Raw genomic sequence first — 20,852 nt, 5'->3', positions numbered from 1 at the left:
GGCTGCTGGGGAGATGGCCCAGCAGTTAAAAGAGCTTGCTGCTCAATGATGAGAACCAGAGTTTGGATCCCAGCACTATCACCCATGTCGGGGAGCTCACAAATGCCTATAATTCCAACACCAAGGGACTGGATGCCTTCTTCAGGACTCTGGGGGCACCTGCACACACATATGCATATACTCACAAAGACATGCACACATACAAATACATAAAATAATCTTTTAAAGAGTATATATATAAATTTTAAAATGTATTGGGAATATTCTGAAAGGAATATCTATCAATAACTGTTATCTCTAGGAAGGAATATAAAAGTATTACAGAAAAAGAAAGAAAGCACTCTATATTTCTGTATTTGTTTGAGAGTATTGGGAAATCAAACTGCATTCTTTTTGAGTCATAAATACATATACTTTTGGCATCAATAAATACATTTATATAATTGAAACCATGTAAAAATATAAATCTTCCAGTGCCCTAAACCTAAACTCCAAACCACTAAACTCAGCTCTCTGAGAGCCTCACTGTGTCTGTAGTTAAAGATAGTTTCTTATTTATGCCTGACTTTGATAAATACTTGCTGAATGAATGAATGAATGTGGTGGTTGAATCAATACTTTCTATAACAAAGTAGTAACTATCACTTTCATAATGGTAATCTTTAAATCAGATCCAAAGTGTTTCCAGTACTGTTCAGCAGAAACTATAACAAGTGTTTTTTCACTTCCTCTTTTTTTTTTTTTTTTGGTTTTTCAAGACAGGGTTTCTCTGTGTAGCTTTGCGCCTTTCCTGGAACTCACTTGGTAGACCAGGCTGGCCTCGAACTCACAGAGATCCGCCTGCCTCTGCCTCCCGAGTGCTGGGATTAAAGGCGTGCGCCACCACCGCCCGGCCTAACTTCCTCTTATCAGCTTAGAAAGTTATCAAGAAAAACCAAACTGAGTCTGTGTTTTAAAATAATTCCCACAGTGAAAACTGGCACTTGCTGGAGCGATCGAGTCAAACCCTGATGCGCAAGCAAGCACTAGAGACTACCCGGCTATGGGGCACAGTTCTTTCCTAGATGTTACAAACCCAGCCTTAAATTGAAACTACTTACGTTCTCTGTATTCTATTTCTGCTTCTTTACGCAATTTTTTCTCTCTGGCAAGAGCTTCAGGGCTTCCCCAAACTTCCAAAGCTCTGTGTATACAAACACGCATGGTTACCACCAAGAAGCATTTGAAAGTACTTTATTATAACTGTATTTAAATATAAATGAACTGTAACTATATAAGAAGCTTATTTAAAAAAAGCACTTAAACTTCTGAGTCAAAGCTAAGCAATTCAAATAAACTCATATGCAATGTTCTTCCAAACGAGGACATATTTCCTTAGCTAGTACATACAGAAGAACAAGGTGCAGATAAAAAGCAAACATCATTTTAGAAACACGTCGTCTGGAAGACTGTTGAGAATGCTATTATAGCCCCAAACGCAGCACGCACTCAGCCGGGAAGGAATTGCACTCTTACTTTGCTTCCACGTCTGACCTCAAGAACACAGTAAAGGACTCGGTATCATTGTGGGGACTTCGTCGTCTGATTTTTCGAAGTTGTTCTAAATCACTGGAGAAAGAAACGTGTTGAAACGATTCAGATAATGCCTATAGCTTATAGGTTAAAGACAGTAAACAATTACAGTGACCCTCATCTTGAAAGAAAGGACCTGTACAGTTCTAAACATCAGTCTAAAGATGGCATTTTTAATATAAAAATAGTCCGGACACAGTAAAAAAGATACTCGCTGATGAAGAACACTATAGATTACATAGAAGAATACCACATCGACTCCACTCCCACACCTGTGACCCTGAGCGCATGGGATCTCATCAGAAACCTCACAGTCAGGCCTCATCACTGCTTGGCTGGCAGCTGCAGTGCCCACATTGAGACTTGTACTGTGGGCATAATGACTGGCACTTATAAGAGACGTAAAAATTAGAATATACACGAGTACCGCTTTTCTATTTAAGAATCTAAACTAAGTGTCAGCAGGATGGCTCAGCAGGTAAAGGTCTTTGCTGGCAAACCTAATGGCCTGAGTTGGGTCCCTCAGACCCACAAGTTTTCCTCTGACCTCCACACATGCACCATAGCATGCACCCACATGCACACACAAGCACAATTAATTAAATTTCCACAAGTTAGAAATGACTAAGTCACATTTGTAATCACTTTTCTTTCTCTTAAATTCTATAAGGTTTCTATATTCATCAAGTCACTATTAGAGTTATTTTATATTTAGATCACTAAATATATTAGATCATTATTTTGTATTTAGTCACTGGAATTGTTTATTGCTGTCACAAAATAGAAATTTTGTGACAGCAATAAACAATTATTTTCATGCTAATTTTGAAAATTAATAAAAAGACAAAGGGCCACATTATTTGCACAGAGTACTACATTGAAAGAAATTACTGTACCTGGATTTAAGACAGAACTCATTTATTGCTCTTACTCCAGTGATGAAATTATTCTTAGTGTATTTTGATCCATATTCACTTTTCTTAAGGACCGCTTTGACTAAACCAGAAACATAAAGAAATACATAAGTATGCACATTGAAAGTCTTATTGGAAAGTGAATACTTGTTGAATTTCACAGTTGTTATTTTCTCTTGATGTATAAGATGGTATTGAGAAAAAAGAAATGTCTCCTCCAGTATAGAAAACTAGGATGAATCATAAATCTAGCTTTTATCTCTACAGTTCATCTCTAATTGATGCTAAAACACCAACCTTTATCTAGTAGACACCTTGTATCAGCACCATTCTGTCTAATGCATTAAAACAATTTAAGTTGCTTTGGGTCTGTGTACAAATGAGATTTCAATAAAAATTACAGAATAGTTCAGTGTTTTATAAACTGTGGAGTGGAACCAGCATTCATGAACAGTCCAAACAGAAAGTAATAAAGAATACTGAATATAGAATAGGAACTTTAATAAAATGTTTTGATTCCCTTATATATAATAATCTATATGTTTTCTAAGTCATTAAGTAACATTTCTTGTTAAAAAAAAACTTAAGGCCAATGGATAATTTCACACAAGAAGACTGAAGAGAACTAAGAAATATTTCTATCAATCAAAAATGGCAGAAAGTTTACAAATTATAGGAAAATATTACCTTCTACTAAACGACTGTCTAACTGTTGGGTATCAAACTGCCAGACACAAAAATATGATACAGATTATAGTTTGTGAGTTATAAAATTATATACTACCTCTCTATATCAATAAAGCATGTAAGCAGGGTGGCACATGCCTTTAATCCCAGCACTTGGGAGTCAGAGGCAGATGGATCTGAGGCCAGTCTGGTCTACAAAGCAAATTCCAGGACAGCCAGGGCTGTTACCCAGAGAAACCTCATCTCAAAAAACAAACAAACAAAATTCCAAAAACAACCACAACAAAAAAATAAAGCATACAGAGTAAGACTTTCTGTCACATGACGTATATAACTATACAAACATCTGAACAAGATTAAGACAACAGAAGCTTGTGCTCTGCATTCAATTGTCACCTATTCTCTCCCTATCAGATGCTACCTCTCAATCCTAGTTTTCTATTTACTTCCAAATTGAAAGAGCAAAATTAAATCTAAAATGACTCATTTCTGTGGGTTTAAAAAAAAGGGGGGGGGCTGGAGAGATGGCTCAGAATTTAAGAGCACTGCTTGCTCTTCCAAAGGTCCTGAGTTCAATTCCCAGCAACCACATGGTGCCTCATCTGTAATGAGATCTGGCGCCCTCTTCTGGCCTGCAGGGATATGTGCAGACCGAACACTGTATCCGTAAGAAATAAATAAATAAATAAATAAAAACCCTCTGAAAACAATAATACATCAGCACTAAAATTAAATGCAAAATACATCTTACTAAGAACAATTCAAGAATGAAGTTTAATACAAAAGCCAAAACTTTATTTGAAGAAATATATGAAGGCATTCAGGTTACTTTCTGCCTGAATTTCAAATCTCTAAGGAACTTTATTTCCATCATTCTAAAACCAAAAAGCTGGCTATGAGCTATCCTAGTACTAAAAAGAAAATTATATCTTTCCTTAAAAGGATTCATTCTTTAAAAAAAAAAAAATCCTTCAAGACAGCTAGTAATTCCTGCTGGCCTATCCCAGTTCAGATTATGGATGATGGTGGCAGTGGCCACTGCTATCCCAGCACTATATTTTTAATGAAAAGAAGGTTTCACCATGTAACTTGGGACCCTGCCCTAGCCTCTGACAGGCTGCAATCACAGGCAAATCACACGCACACAGTCCAAATGCTGATGACTCTTGATTACTTAACTATTTGCACGTGTAATCTTCAAAGACCCCCCTGATGAGTAAGTTTTCTTTTTTACCATCTTATGGAGAAGTAAGCGAAATGTCAGAGGGTTAAATAAGTTGCCTTGGATTAGACAGTTGGTAGGTGTGAGAGCCGAAATGGAACCTGTTTCGTCCGACACCAGTGCGGCAGACTGCACAGACCTCCTGACTTCATGAACTAACAGCCAGACTCCACCGGAATTTAAACACACTACAGCTGAAGGTATTGGCCTCTTGTTCTTTTTTTTTTTTTTTGGTTTTTCGAGACAGGGTTTCTCTGTGTAGCTTTGCGCCTTTCCTGGAGCTCACTTGGTAGCCCAGGCTGGCCTCGAACTCACAGAGATCCGCCTGCCTCCGCCTCCCGAGTGCTGAGATTAAAGGCGTGCGCCACCAACGCCCGGCAGGCCTCTTGTTCTTTAACAACATTACTTTTCTAAAAATAGTAAAACAAACTGAAGATTTTGGTTCCTTACACTTTTAAAATATTTGTCATCAAAATGAAAAATAAACTTCAGCGTAAAGTAGCATACAAATAGGATAAAAATTTATGGTCAATCTATTTAAATAAAAGCAAACTATTCTACGTTCTTAGAATAACATTAAAGACCTCCACATAAATTCTGTATGTTTATATATACCCACATACTAAAACATCGAATAAAATATATTTACCTCTTACTTGGAGAGGATCTTGTTTAAGTGGAGCTTTGAGTTCTGCGCCTATATTTTCTGCTGCAAAGTTTATTAAAACAAGTTTACATTGAAGTTTTCCAATAAAACTGTAACTTATTACAATGTGTAACAATAATCATATTATCACAAACTACTTGAATTCACTCTATAAAATATAAAGGTATCAGACTTCACATACGCTATTTATCCCCTCATTAATGAACTGCAGGAGAAAAGGCATGGAATCATGTCAAGAACTAGAGACAAAGCATTCAGTAAACTCAGCATCCGCACACATGCCAAAGCCTTTCAGAAAACTGTCAAGGACTTGTTTTAAAGGGTAAGACAAAGCATTGATGTGTTCCATGTAATACTGATAGTGTAGGTGCATTTAAAAATAGGAAAACAAGGGCTGGGAGGTGGTAGCACACACCTTTAATCCCAGCACTTGGGAGGCTGGCAAGATCTCTATGAGTTCGAGGCCAGTCTGGTCTACAGAGCGAGATCCAGGACAGGCACCAAAACTACACAGAGAAACCCTGTCTCGAAAAACCAAAAAGAGAAAAAAATTTCATTAAAATAGGCTTTAGAACAAACACACATAGAAAATCAATTATGCATTACCATTAGATGTATGAAAAGGTGATTATTTCATTAACTGAATTCAAATGAAACCAAAGAATTCCAATTTACAACCATTACACGAGGGAAACCGAAAAACCACAACACCCAATTTAGGTAAAGGTGTGGAAGGATGGGAATATGGCTGCTGTGGCAACAGGCACCAGCAACTATCAAAATTATGACCCAGTCATTCTTCCAGATCAGCAGAGCTAAAAAATCCTTGCACAAGAGCAGCAGAAGAGAGGAGTGTGGTATTCCCGGCAATACTCTGCTGCTTCAAAAACTGCAAACAACAAAATGCCCAGCAGCAAAAGGACAGACTACGAATGTTACATTCACTGGTCATCTTATACACAGTGGTGAGAAACACAGTAACCGCTCTTTCTTTAAGTGCTCACTGTGAGCCAAATACTACTGTTGTGTCAACTTCTTTAATTCATGCAACAAACAGCCCTCACAGTATTGCTATAATTATCTCTTTGAAAATACCAACCACACCAATACACCAATAGTCAGGATAAATCTAGCAAAAAACCTTAATGAAAATACAAACAAACAAAATCTCAAAGAATACACGTAAAGCTATCGCAACAAAGTTCAAAAAACAGACTAAGCAATTTAGAATACACAAATATGCTAAGCTATTCCCTTCACCTCCCTTTTCCAAGATATATTTGTTAGTTATGTGATGTGTATGCCTACCTGAGTTCATAAACACCACACGCATGCAGGAGCCTGTGGAAGCCAGTAGAGGGCATCAGATCCCCCGGAACTGGAGGTAAGGCTGTGAAGCCACCTGATACCTCAGCTAGCTTGTTTGTGTTTTTATTTTTTCTCTCCCCCCCCCCGCCCCCCCCCCCCGCCACCCCGGAGCTGAGGGCTGAACCCAGGGCCTTGCACTTGCTAGGCAAGCGCTCTACCACTAAGCTAAACCCCCAACCCCCATGGTTTTTAAACCATGGCACTAAAGCAGCAAACTCCAGGATAATGACTTGGATACACATGGTAAACGCTAATCAGAGACGGATGCTATCAAAAAGTTCTTTGGCCGGTTAGTGAATTCCAAAATTCTAATTTTACTTTTAACTTTAAAATAATATTACAATGTATAAATATATAACACATATATTAATATATGTATTTAAAGTTAATAATTTAAATTATTAAAGATACATAAAATATATAAATATAAATGCATAAATATAAAATATATTTTGCAATAAAAACTTCATTCACCCTTAAAACATTTTCTTTACTATGACTTCATTCAGTAAGAGGATTCCATATTTTAATCATAGCTTGATCGTAGACAATATCTACTCAGCATTTAATTGGTGCTGTGCATTATCCAATGTACTTAAGTGGCCTACTATATTTAGTTCCCACAAAATCACTTTGGCATAGGTATTATTACAAAGAAACTGAAGCAGAGAGAAACTATATTTCCTTTTTATGAGCAAACAGGTAAAGAGGTCCTATAACTGCACAGCTGATATCTTAGACCTGGAAACAGTCAGGATCGAAACCTAAGACATTTCTATTGGTCCGATGTGCTCTGTTAATCGTTTCCTGTACTGCCTTCATGTTTACAATGATATCTGATTCATAAATAGGCAGCTGTGTATTTTACAGTGAGGCAAAACGAAGGATCTCACAGCAAATACTGAGTAATTAGCAACATGAAAGCCATGGGAACCTCCTGATGAATCCTTTCTGTGGAAAAATGAGGAGGGGGCAATGGAAGAGGCAAGCACGGAGAAAGAATACCATCGGTTCTCAGCAGAAGCCGAGAGAGAACAGAATCAAGGAAGGGCTGACTGTATTTCAAGGAAGGGAAAACTGCTGGTACAGTTAGAAGATAAAGCACAAGAACAAGTCTTGGGGCAGCTGACAAGGAGAGGACCAGAACACAAAGAAGTCTGTGTTTCCACCTCTTTGCAACATGCGCACAGCATTAAATGCAACCATTTGATTGTGGTGTTTGTTCCCAGGTTACTGTCCTTTTTCTTTGCTTTTATTTGTATTTCACATTTCCTGCCACCTGTTCTTAGAGACCATCGATTTTCCATATGTTCCTCCCATCCCACCCTCCAACTGCTGGCTTGGAATTTATAAACTTATATTTATATTCTTTAATTTAGTATACATAGAATATTTCCTGTAAATCTTTCAGCCTCTGCAAATAGTATCTCCACTCTACTCTATAACAAGAAAAATCTTGCATACCACTCTAGATTAAAGTTTTAATATTAAATACCAAAAGAACATTTATTATTTCTATTATTAATACTTAATTTTATCAACATGATTTATCCATTTCTTGTTCTTCACTATCTTATCTATCATATTCTGATTCCCCTGAGTTTATTTTGCAACTTAAGGAAATGTCTAATTTAACAATGTTCTTAAGTCTGAGTGGGCTGGTTTGTAACATCCACTTTTATGCGTAATAACACGCTTATTTTCACCTTTAAATCAGCATGAAATTACAGAGTAATGTTCAGTTTTCCTCTCATGATTTCAAAGCTATCATTCCCAAGGAGCATTCCCATGGTTTTCTGCATACTGCTGATATAAAATGTTTATTTCAAATGAGCAACAACTAGACTCACAGCATTCTGGTTTCTCTGTCGGGCAGCTCTTAAGTAGAACTGTTGCTTGGTCTGGTTTTCCACTCTGGTTTCTCTAGATGTCTAGATGGATTCTCTTTCTTATCCTGCTCAATAGTCCAAATGTACTTGTTGTGGGATATTCGATCACAGTGTAAACCCCAAGTTTGCATTTGTGTTAATTAAATATATCAACCTTGGTTCAGGGGGTGAAGCCAGAAATAGCTACAGAGAGTCTGGAGGAGCCAGGAATATGGAGAGATGCACAGGGTTAAAGGGTGGGACTTGGAGTTCAGAACTTCTTTTTAGTTTCAGAAGAGCAGAGAGACTTGTCTCTTGCTGGGTCTCTGGCCAAAAAGGAAGGTCAGCTGATTGCTTCTTGGCCTCCCTGATCTAGCAGGTTTTCACCCCAAGATCTGACTCCCAAGTCTTTGTTGATAAATAGAATAGAGATTTATTAAAATCTACCCATCATAGCCATGGCAGAGCCAGAGTTGTGGGACCAGAAGTCCCTCCAGGCTGTGGCCTGAGTGACAAGTGGGTCCCTGACTGCAGGGCTGTGGGACAGCAGATAGTAATTAAGTAGACCCAAGTACAGCTGCTAACTGACAAACATCACTTGGTGCTCAATGTGGAGACCATGTATATCCACATAGGGCCTGAGAAAGCCGGGAAAAAAAGTCCCCAACATGGAGCTGGACGTGCCTTCCTGGTAAATGCAGTCTCTAGGCAGTCACAGTGCTTGTGGTGTAGAGGCAGGAGTGGCTCCTTTAAGAGGCCCTGCTGTGCAGTTGCTGGCAAGCTGCTTGGCACTAGGTAGAAAGTCTGCTGCAGTATGGGAGCTGGGGCTGGTAAACGTGGCTCAGCCAATGCCTGTGGCTGTGAGGCTTGGCTCTCACGGAAGGGCAAACAGTAGCTGCAGCCCAGAACCAGTCAGGTAGTTTGCTGGACCAACCTGAGGAGGGTAGAGCCAGCCATGGATGGCTTGACTCGCAGTTAGAGAAACGCTGCAAGCATGCAAAGAGTCAGGTCCAGATGGAAAAGACAGGTACAATATAGGCTTAAAATGTGCTTAGACGCTGAAGAAAAGAAAATAGGTATAGACAGTCACAGAAATAAAAAAAAGTTTAAAAATAATACAGTAAAGTCTTTAAAGAAATGAGTAAAGTGATATAAAAATAAGCCATGTAAGGATGGGAAATACACTGGGTGTCTGGATCCTGTATGGTGCTTTGTTGACTTTGAACTTTTTGAATGCTGATGAGCAAAGGACAAACACTGCTGAAAGACACTGGATTGTAGAAAAAAACTGCTAAATTAAACCAGCCTATATATTTTTAAGGATGTCTTAACTTCAGAGTGGAAGTCAGGAAATGTGTTGTGTTGGGGTAGAGGTTGTGTCCTTTTTCCACAGGAAATGAAAGGCTATGGATTTCTTCAAAATTAAAAAAGATCAAATTTGACTGGAGGAGACCACCTGAAAATCGTGGCTGCAGACATGAAGGAAGAAACTAAGAAAAACTCCAAGACAGGTGACACATAAGTTTACCCCTCTACTATGGGAACAGCTCTGAATCGAATGAGATACGATAAATTTTGTTGGCTACAGAGTCCTCATGACTTATTATTACATGCCATCCTTTCATATGGCATCAATGAAGATTTATATTACAGTTTGGGTATACAATCCAAGGTGACAGATGTCTTTTACCTGCTCAAACAGAAAACAGAAAATCATCTTTGTGCATACTGCACATTCCAGACTTGTGTTAATATAGATATGTATGTTACCTTTATACAAAGAAGTTTATGTGTTTCCAGGAAAAACAAAAAACAAAACACCAGACACCAATGAAGACAAGTAGCCCAGGTGATCCATCCAGCCTCTCAGAATGCCTCTGTTGCAGTTTCTTCAAAAATCTGCATCCTGAACAACTTCAAAATGGCTAGTCTGATGGTCCTACCTCACAGACTACTCCAGGCAGGACTTCAGATAAGCTCTGCACTTTACCATTGCACAGAGACTGAACAACAACAACAACAACAAAAAACCTACAAATAGCTCTCTCAGGACTTGACCATTATCCCAGTTTTCTCAGAGGGTCCCTAAAGATGCTGTTGCTCCCAAACAACAGGAAGTAATTTTAAGAACATGATGTCCACATCTCGAGAGGTAGGGTGGGTGGTTTTGGTCATCTGGTGGGTTATGGATGTTTATCATTGCTTGGGGTGGGGTTGGTTGAAAGTTGTTACTGGTCATGGTCAGAGAAAAAAATAAGCAAAGGAGGTTAGAGTCAAGGATCTCTTTCTGAAAAGAAAAAATGGGGGATATAGGAATGATAGGATAAAAAGGGTAGAATCTAAACTAAAAAGCAACTACTACTCTCATTTACATTGGTATGGATTTTTGTATACTGATAAAAAAATGTAAAGTTCTAGTCTTTGAAAGCTATTATTACAAACTATTTAGGACAATTAAGAAATGCAGGTTAGTAGTTAGTCATCTATAACAATCAAACTTGTAGTCATGTTAGGTATGTTTTCAAAGTCAAACAGACATACTTTAGATACTTACAGAACATGACATTTAAGATATTTTAATAACATAAGGCTTTTTATGATAGTGAAATATGTCTACTCCTGGTAGCACCAATCTATTTCAAAGAAGATGATGGACACTGAAGAAACTCCATATGGAGTTTACCTTCATTGTGGCAGTTAGTCACTAGGCAAGAAACTATGCTTGCCTTGACTCCTGACAGCACGCTGTCCAAACTGGACAAACAGGACACAAAAGAAGGTGACTGCTGAACTTTGCCAAGACAGGGTAGGACAATCTTTCAAAATTCCTGCTTCAAAGAAAAGTCTGTCAGGTATTCTAGGCCCATAGGTCGAAGATGGATGTCCCAATGTTGCAGAGGAACCTTGTGGGACTACCCAGGCAGCCACCTGTCTCTGTCATTTCTGTAGTTTTGGAAATTCCTTGCTCTGCACTTCCTGCTTACTTGGGTAATATTATATCCATGTAACACATATGCCAACATTCCCAACTGATACAAAGTATACTTCTAATTAAGGAATCTTGTTTTTCTCAAATTCTGAAGGCCATTTTCTCTCAAAAAAAAATTGTAGGTGTGGGATGTCTCTGTGTGGTGTATATGCACATTTCAACGTTACTGTAGGACAAGAATAGACATGCATCATGTGGAGGTCAGAGGACAACTTCTACCCTCTTGCTGTTTGCTACTGCAAGCTGCCCATGAGCTTCTGGATTCACCCATCTCTTCTTCCCATTGTGCTGTAGGCATGCTGGGATCAAAGGTGCTCTACTGCATCTATCTTTATGGGATTCTGGGGATCTGTACTCCAGTCCTCACACTTGATGGGAAACTGTATCCTTTGACCAATTTCCTCAGCCCTCCATTCTCTCTATGAACTACCTATTATTTTTCTGTCTTCTCTCTCTTGAATGCCTATGGAATATTAGCTAGAGCTTCAATCTGTTTTGTTTGAGACAGCTTCTGATCTGGTACAATACAGGCTGGTCTCAGACTACAGCAATTCTGTCAAAAGCTTCAGGAACACCACTCTACTCCCACAACAATCATTTAACCAAAGCACATCAAGAAGCTGCTCTCAGATGAACACTTGTGAATATTCTCATTATGAACTGTCTAGATGTTACTATATATATAATGCCATGAAGCACAAACAAGGAGGTTAGTAAATGGCTCACACACATGCATGAATACTTATTTTACAAACCACAACCATCTTAATAAACTCACACTACTTGCTAGTATAGAATCTTCATAATTTCCACAAATAATCAGATATTCCATCCATGAATACCTCTAGACATTTGTTTTAAGCTCAAATCCTGGCTGTTTGCCACACATCCGCTGTCATTAGTAAAATTAAAACTAATTTTACTAAAATTCAAACCATCTGAATGCTCCTTAAAAATTTAAGGACGTCTTAGCAAGCCTCTGCTCCTTAATGAGCTGCTCCTGGCTTCACCATGTGATTTGAATTATTCAAAAGTCAATCTCAAATTCTTAAGTATATAAATTATCTTTCAATCAAGCAATTACTTGGTGTCTATCTGATAGCTAACAAGGTCTAATTTGGCCTAGGCAAATCTTGAAAAAGAGCCCAAAATAAAACTGTCAATAAACAATGTATTTCTATTATAAGATAATTAAACTCAAAGTTTTATTACAGTCCTCAGAGAAAAAGGAAACAAACTCATCGATGTCAATTTTAAAGATACTGTATAGTGGAACCAACATTCAATATTTTTGTCTGAGTTTATGTTTACCTAAGAAAACCACTATACAATATATTTTGCCCTTAATTATGTCATCTTATCAACTGTTTCTTCCTTTACTGTGTTTTAATAATAAGCATGCTGAATTCTGGAACTTAAGAGACTCATTACACTTTTTATTCCTTCAACTATTAATATCCAATTCCTTAAAAATTTCAATCAACCAATTAATTTTGTGTGTATATATGTGAGTGTACACATGTGTGCTATGACGTGTGTGGAAGTCAGAGGATTGACTAGAATGGCTTACAGGCTGTGTTCCATCTAGTCTAACATTGGCTGTCTGTCCACCAGAAGATTCAAGAATCCATAGTGTTTGGTCCATGCAGCTGGAAGACCAGGCTCAGCTAGTCTTCAGTAAACACTGGAATCCCGAAGAAGTAGGCTCTAATGCCAGTGAAGGGGTGGACTTGCTTCCCTCTTCCATGTCCTTTATATAGGCTGCCAGCAGAAGGTGTGGCCCAGATTAAAGGCGGATCTTCCCACCTCAAAAGATTTGGAGTAAAGGTTTATCTTCCAATGTCAGGCAGTGGTGGCACAGGCCTTTAATCCCAGCACTTGGGAGGCAGAGGCAGGCAGATATCCAAGTTCCAGGCCAGCCTGGTCTACAGAGTAAAACCTTGTCTCAAAAAAAACAAAAACAAACAAACAAAAAAAAAAAACACACACATACACACATACATACATGCATGAATAAAGATGTATCTTCCCACCTCAAAGATCCTAATTAGAAGTGGGTCTTCCCACTTCAAATGATCTAATTATGAAAAAGTCCCTCACAGGTATGCCCAGTCATTTGGGTTTTAGTTAATTCCAAATGTAGTCAAGTTGACAACCAAGAATAGACATCACAATGGCAGACTTTGAGAGGGAAGATACTGAATTTTTTATTTGAGTAAATTTTGTTCTGTGGCAATAAGACAACAAAAGGAGATCAAAGGGATACAAATTGGCAAGGAAGAAGTCAAACTTTCACTATTTGCAGATGATATGATAGTATACATAAGTGACCCCAAAAACTCTACCAGGGAACTTCTACAGCTGATAAACTCCTTCAGTAAAGTGGCAGGATACAAGATCAACTCAAAAAAATCAGTAGCCCTCCTATACACAAATGATAAAAGGGCTGAGAAAGAAGTCAGAGAAACATCACCCTTTACAATAGCCACAAATAATATAAAATACCTTGGGATAACACTAACTAAACAAGTGAAAGACCTTTTTGATAAGAACTTTAACTCTCTAAAGAAAGAAATTGAAGAAGATATCAGAAAATGGAAGGATCTCCCATGCTCATGGATAGGTAGGATTAACATAGTAAAAATGGCAATCTTACCAAAAGCAATCTACAGATTCAATGCAATCCCCATCAAAATCCCAACACAATTCTTCACAGACTTGGAAAGAAAAATACTCAACTTTATATGGAAAAACAAAAGACCCAGGATAGCTAAAAGAATCCTATACGATAAAGCAACCCTTGGAGGCATCACCATCCCGGACCTCAAACTCTACTATAGAGCTATAGTAATAAAAACAGCTTGGTACTGGTATAAAAACCGACATACGGACCAATGGAATCGAATTGAAGACCCTGACATTAATCTATGCACATATGAACACCTGGTTTTTGACAAAGGAGCCAAAACTATACAATGGAACAAAGAAAGTATCTTCAACAAATGGTGCTGGCATAACTGGATGTCAATATGTAAAAGATTACAAATAGATCCATATCTGTCACCATGCACAAAACTCAAGTCCAAGTGGATCAAAGACCTAAACATAAATCCAGTTACACTAAACTTAATAGAAAAGAAGATAGGAAGCACTCTTGAACGCATTGGCACTGGAGACCATTTCCTAAATAAAACACCGACAGCACAGACCCTGAGCACAACCATTAATAAATGGGACCTCTCAAAACTGAGAAGCTTTTGCAGGGCAAAAGACACAGTCAATAAGACAAAAAGACAGCCAACAGATTGGGAAAAGATCTTCACCAACCCCACATCTGACAGAGGATTGATCTCCACAATATATAAAGAACTCAAGAAACTAGACATCAAAGCACTGAACAGTCCAATTAAAAAATGGGCTAAAGAGCTAAACAGAGAATTCACAAAACAAGAACTACAAATGGCTGAAAGACATTTAAAGAAATGCTCAACATCCTTAATCATCAGAGAAATGCAAATCAAAACGACTCTGAGATACCACCTTACACCTGTTAGAATGGCTAAGATCAAAAACACCAATGACAACCAATGTTGGAGAGGATGTGGAGCAAAGGGAACACTCCTCCACTGTTGGTGGGAATGTAAACTTGTACAACCACTATGGAAATCAGTATGGCGGTTTCTCAGAAAATTAGGAATCAAACTACCTCAAGACCCAGCCATCCCACTCTTGGGCATATACCCAAAGAATGCTGATACATACCATAAAGATACATGCTCAGCTATGTTCATAGCAGCACTATTTGTAATAGCCAGAACCTGGAAACAACCTAGATGCCCATCAACGGAAGAATGGATGAAAAAAATGTGGTACATATACACAATGGAGTACTACTCAGCAGAGAAAAACAATGAAAGCATGAAATTTGCAGGCAAATGGATGGAACTAGAAAATATCATCCTGAGTGAGGTAACCCAAACCCAGAAAGACAGTTATGGTATGTACTCACTCATTGGTGGATTCTAGATATAAAATGAACAATCAGACCACAACCCATAGAACCATAGAGGCTATATATATATAGCATGGAGGTCCGTAGGACGACTGTGGCATATAATAAATTTCAGTTTTACTCAATTATTGAAAAAAAAATAGCCAAATGAATGGAAACACATGAACTATGAACCAAAGACTGAGGGGCTCCCAGCTGGATCAGGCCCTCTGAATAGGTGAGACAGTTGATTGGCTTGATCAGTTTGGGAGGCAACTAGGCAGTGGGACCAAGTCCTGTGCTCATTCCATGAGTTGGCTGTTTGAAACCAGGAACTTATGCAGGGACACTTGGCTCAGTCTGGGAGGAAGGGACTGGACCTCCCTGGACTGAGTCTACCAAGTCGATCACAGTCCTCGGGGGAGGACTTGTCCTGGAGGAGATGGGAATGGAGGGTGGACTGGGGGTAAGGGGAGGGCGTGGGAGGGGGGAGAATAGGGGAACCCATGGCTGATATGTAGAACTGAATGGTATTGTAAAATAAAAAATATATATCACAAAAAAAAAAAAAAAAATTCTAAAATATTAAAGTTGCAGGTTACAAAAGAGGCTGTAAAGTTCTTTTTCTGGTTCTGACTCAGGTTATTTTTCATTTTGGGTGGTGGGTAAGTGCATAAAAGTATTTGGTAGTAAAAATATAAAATACAATGTAAAACTCCACAACTTCTAATTCCAAATGTCTACTCTAACTGTATAGAAGTTCATTAACATGTATAGACTTTAGGTCTGGTTCATTTTGAAATGTGATTTTTTTTATTTGTAAATTCTTTATAATAAAGTTTATTTTTTTAAAAAACAAACAAACAAAAAAAAATTTTGTTCTGTGGATAAATGGAAGTCAAGAGGAAGCTCTAAAAGGAAGTGATATAATCTGTTTTTTTTTTAAACTCTTTTTTTTTTTAGATTTATTTATTTATTATGTACACAAGAGAGGGTGCCAGATCTCATTACAGATGGTTGTGAGCCACCATGTGGGTGCTGGGAATTGAACTCAGGACCTCTGGAGGAGCAGTCAATGCTCTTAATCTCTGAGCCATCTCTCCAGCCCTATAATCTGGTTTTTAAAGACCATTTTGGCTATCTGGAAAACAAGTACAGAAGCAAAGAGTAGAAGCAGGTTGTTGTGGTTTGAATAAAAATACCCCCCACAGGCTCACATATTTGAATGCTTGCCCCCCCTCTCCAACTGATGAACTGTTTAGGAAGGATTAGGTATGGCCTTGTTGGAGAAGGTTGGAAGGGTTGGCTTTGAGGTTTCAAAGGCCCAGTCAGTGTCTGTCTGTCTGTCTGTCTGTCTGTCTGTCTGTCTGTCTGTCTGTCTGTCTGTCTGTCTCTCTCTCTCTCTCTCTCTCTCTCTCTCTCTCTCTCTCTCTCTCTCCCCCTATTCATCAGAATGCAGCTCTCAGCAACTTCTCTAGCACCATGCCTGCCTGCCACCACACTCTCCACCCTCTGAAACTGTAAGTAAGCTCCAATTAAATGCCTTCTTTTATGAGTTACCTTGGTTATGGTCTCTTCATAGCAAGAGAACAGTAACTAAGACCCAGGGCTCCCAGGGAGACAACTGCTGCCATAATCCAGCTAAGGAAAGAGGATGTCTCAAAGCAGACTAGCAGTTACGAACCAGTGGGCTTGCAGATTCATGGCATAGTCAACCACTTAACTAGTCACTGTGTCTGTTAAGATATCCAATGGCTACCTAAGGGTCAGATGTCCAAAACCAAATAATCTTATATATCCTCTCACTTTGGGATTTCTAAAACTTCATTTTATTATTTGTGTTTGCATGTATGTATGAGAGACAGGAGGGGCACATGCCACAGCACATGTGTAGAAGTCAAAGAACGACTTTGTACTTGGATCTTTCCTTCTAACTCTGCCTGGATTATGGGGACTGAACTCAGGTTCATGGAGCAAGTATCTTTACCTACTGAGCCATCTTGCTGGCCTGATATTTGCAATTTTAGAAATCAATAAAATCATTTACACAATTGGCATTGTTCTGTATATGACCCTCTCCTTTATTAACTCGATTACCAAGCTCTAATTAGTTCACGTACTCCTTTTAAAAAGTGTTGTTGATACTAGAAGACGTAGCTTAGATATTAGCAACTGCCTATGATGTGCACGGCCCTGGATTAAAAACAAACAATGGGGCTGGAGAGATGGCTCAGTGGTCAAGAGCATTGGCTCTCTTCCAAAAGACCCAGGTTCAACTCCTAGCACCCACATGACAGCTTACCTGTTTGTAACTCAAGTTCTCAGGGATCTGACACCCTCACACAGACATACATGCAGGCAAAACACCAACCAATGCTCATAAAATAACAAACAGAAAAAAGCCCTGTCATTCACATAGCTAAATACTTACTGGCATTACTGCTTTCAGGTTCCCTCCTTTGCAACCTGTTTGCCATTTTGCAACAAGCCAGCCTTCAAAATTTTAAAAACAAATCCAGCCTCTGCTCAGGCCTCCTCATAGATACTAACAGACACCCTACTGGGACAAGCTCTGTGAGACCCTCACCCCCACCCTGAGCATTTGCCAGTGGCATGACATCTCACCTGGCAAATGAGTTTACATTAAACAGGTGCCACATCTTGTTCCCCACCCAGCTCTTCCTCCTGTCTGGGAAGCAGAGAGCCTGGCTGCAGACTCTTGCTGTGAGTTCAAGGCCAGCCTGGGAAATGTAATCTTGTCTCAAAATAAAGTGTATTTTAAAAAAGAGCTGATGGATTTATGAAACACTCAGTGAATAACAGCACTTTTTACACATCGGGTGAGCCACGCTTGCTCCTTCACACTCATAGAAAGAGGAAGAAGTACCAACCTCACAAAGTTGTCCTCCCCGCTCCACATGTGCACACACATGCATGTGCACGTGCGCGCATGCATACACACACACACACACACACACACACACACACACACACACACACACACACACACACACACACACACCAGTCCAGACAGTTTCAGAAGCAAGTTCTATTATTCAAGAAGCAAATAATTTTATACTCTTCCACTACACAGGAAATCTTAAGAAGCGTTCTGTTTACACATACCTGTTTCCTTGAGTGTTGGGACTTTCTCAGCTCTTGGAGTCTGTGATCCCTGCCCTCCTTTGAGGACATCTGTAGAGTACAACTTGACTCTATTTAGAGTACAGACATGTGGGTGACTATTGGGAACCATGTATGTAAAGCTTCCAAATGTCATTAAATTTTTTCCTAAGAGGAAAAAAAAAAATCACTTTAATTTCAAAACAACTCTCAAATATACAGTTAACAAACCAAATGCTTGACTTGAGACATTTCCTTAGTGATATAAGAATCAAATATTTCAACATTTACCTAATTTATATTGATATGGAAAGTATATGTATATGCATATAGTTTCCAAATGTGTGTGTATACACACATACACACACACACACACACACACACACACACAACGCTCATTCAATTATTCCAAAAGGTGGTATATTGTATACAGTAGATACTCTCTCTCTCTTTTCTTTTTGGTTTTTCGAGACAGGGTTTCTCTGTGTAGTTTTGGTGCCTGTCCTGGATCTTGCTCTGTAGACCAGGCTGGCCTCAAACTCACAGAGATCCACCTGGCTCTGCCTCCTGAGTGATGGGATCAAAGGTGGGCACCACAGGCGCCTGGCCACAGCTACTCTCTTATTTTGTATGCTGGCATAATGTAGAGATGGCAGACTCTGGGTGAGGGGTGGTCATGAGGGCTTCCTGCTCAGAATTATTCCATGTCTTCTTTCTGTGAGCTGGAATGTAGTCCTCTCCATGATCAATAAATGAATCCTATTAGTAGAGAGCCCTGTTGTCTGATTTTTCATCAGATAATTCGATCACCGTTTGGCGAATGCCCAGCACATGAGAACTCTGAGAGAAGAACAGGAGGCACAAAGCCTGTGAGCTGCTGCATCTTGGTTGACAGTGGCTTTAAAGAGACTCCCCACTGCACTGAAGGACAGAAAAATGAACCTCTATCTCCTCTAACTCACAAGGCCAGCTTTCCAAAGAACTCAAGAACATTTCGATAAAAGTTATCATTTCTAAGGTTTTATATGAAACCAAGCGTGTCATCAGAGAAAAGCCAGTTTTTACACAGGTGGTGAGCACTGAGTGGGCACTGAAGAGCCGACACTTGGGTGGAGGACATAGCTCAGAAACAGGACCTTACCTTCCATCCTCAGCACCATGGTGCTGGAGGGGTACGATATCTAATTGCTGAAAACTGAACTTCCAAAACAATGATTTTGGGGGAAAAACCCTGATGCCAATTTATTCCTTTGTCTATCTGGTAAATCACTAAGAGTCCAACATGGTTTTGGTTATAAGCATCTACTTCTAAAAGCCGAGAAAATAACAGTAGAGGATTCCTGCACATTGAGACACATAACCTACCAAACACATCTTCACTGTGGCCACTGGTGGGTATTCTTAAGGCAGAGTAAAAAGACTAAGGAAATAGGAAGGGGAATTAAGGACATATGAGAGCATGCCACCTATCCCAACACTTGGGGAGGCAGAGGCCAGCCTGGTCTACATACCAAATTCCAGGCCAGCCAAGGCTGCATGGTTAAGGGATAATGAGAAAGGGGGGGAGTGGGGAGAAATCCTGTACCCTGGGATCTAGTTTGCCTTTCCTGATGACTGAGAATCCAAAAATAAATTTCAGCACAACTGGTAAAGTCAAAATTGCCTATAGTGATAATCTGTGTTTTCCTAAAAAATATCTCAAATATGTTAAAACAAATTGCCTATGCTTATTAAATTTTAGCATACTTCTTATCCCTAAGACAGCAAATCTGGGAGGGTAGGGGTGGCGGGGAGGGTCCAAGTAGATGAGAGGGTTAATGGAGCAAAGCACTAAGAACCAACCCCAGAGTGTTGTCTTCTGACCTCCACAAGTGTGCCATGACATGTGTGCTCTTCTGTTTTTTAATTTATTATCGTGTATACAGTGTTCTGCCTGCATGTACGCCTACAGGCCAGAAGAGGGCACCAGATCTCATTACAGATGGTTGGGAGCCACCATGTGGTGCTGGGAATTGAACTCAGGACCTCTGGAAGAGCAGTCAGTGCCCTTAACCTCTGAGCCATCTCTCCAGCCCCAACATGTGTGCTCTTATACCTCCAAATGCACATCAGACAAAGCCACACAACAATAAATAATTCTCTAAAAAAAAAAAAAGTCTATGACCAGTTGTCATAAACATGATTTTTCATTTCTATGTGATCAGAACCATACTGTGCCTGAGATCTCTTTTAAGCATTTTAAAGCTATACAATGCCTTTTTTTTTCAATTTGCATTCTTTAAATACTGAATAAACTAAGTTGTTTGTCTGAATTTCTGCCTGGCAGTTTTCTAGTCTGGGCTTTACTGACTGAACTCCCATGGTGGTATTTAACCTATCTTATGTCCCACAAGTCAGTGTGTGTGAGATGGCCTTTTCTGAATTCAGCTGTATGTGCAGAACACCTTGGAA

The 20,852-nt window shown here is 39.2% G+C and overlaps 1 protein-coding gene across 1 annotated transcript in view; it reads right to left on the bottom strand.

Annotated features, from left to right (window-relative positions):
• Slc30a9 (solute carrier family 30 member 9) overlaps positions 1 to 20,852 on the bottom strand; it is a 58,354-nt gene that overhangs the window by 30,646 nt on the left and 6,856 nt on the right. Inside the window, exons 2-6 of the mRNA XM_006974632.4 lie at positions 18,405 to 18,569; positions 5,045 to 5,104; positions 2,469 to 2,568; positions 1,516 to 1,608; positions 1,101 to 1,183 (exon numbers count right to left, since the gene is read on the bottom strand). Coding sequence (XP_006974694.1) covers positions 1,101 to 1,183; positions 1,516 to 1,608; positions 2,469 to 2,568; positions 5,045 to 5,104; positions 18,405 to 18,569 — 501 coding nt within the window. The remainder of the gene's footprint in view (positions 1 to 1,100; positions 1,184 to 1,515; positions 1,609 to 2,468; positions 2,569 to 5,044; positions 5,105 to 18,404; positions 18,570 to 20,852) is intronic.

The sequence above is a fragment of the Peromyscus maniculatus genome, chromosome 10 (assembly GCF_049852395.1).
Source record: "Peromyscus maniculatus bairdii isolate BWxNUB_F1_BW_parent chromosome 10, HU_Pman_BW_mat_3.1, whole genome shotgun sequence".
Taxonomy (NCBI): domain Eukaryota; kingdom Metazoa; phylum Chordata; class Mammalia; order Rodentia; family Cricetidae; genus Peromyscus; species Peromyscus maniculatus.
The sequence above is the reverse complement of the archived record's forward strand: the minus strand, read 5'-3'. Positions and strand labels throughout refer to the sequence as shown.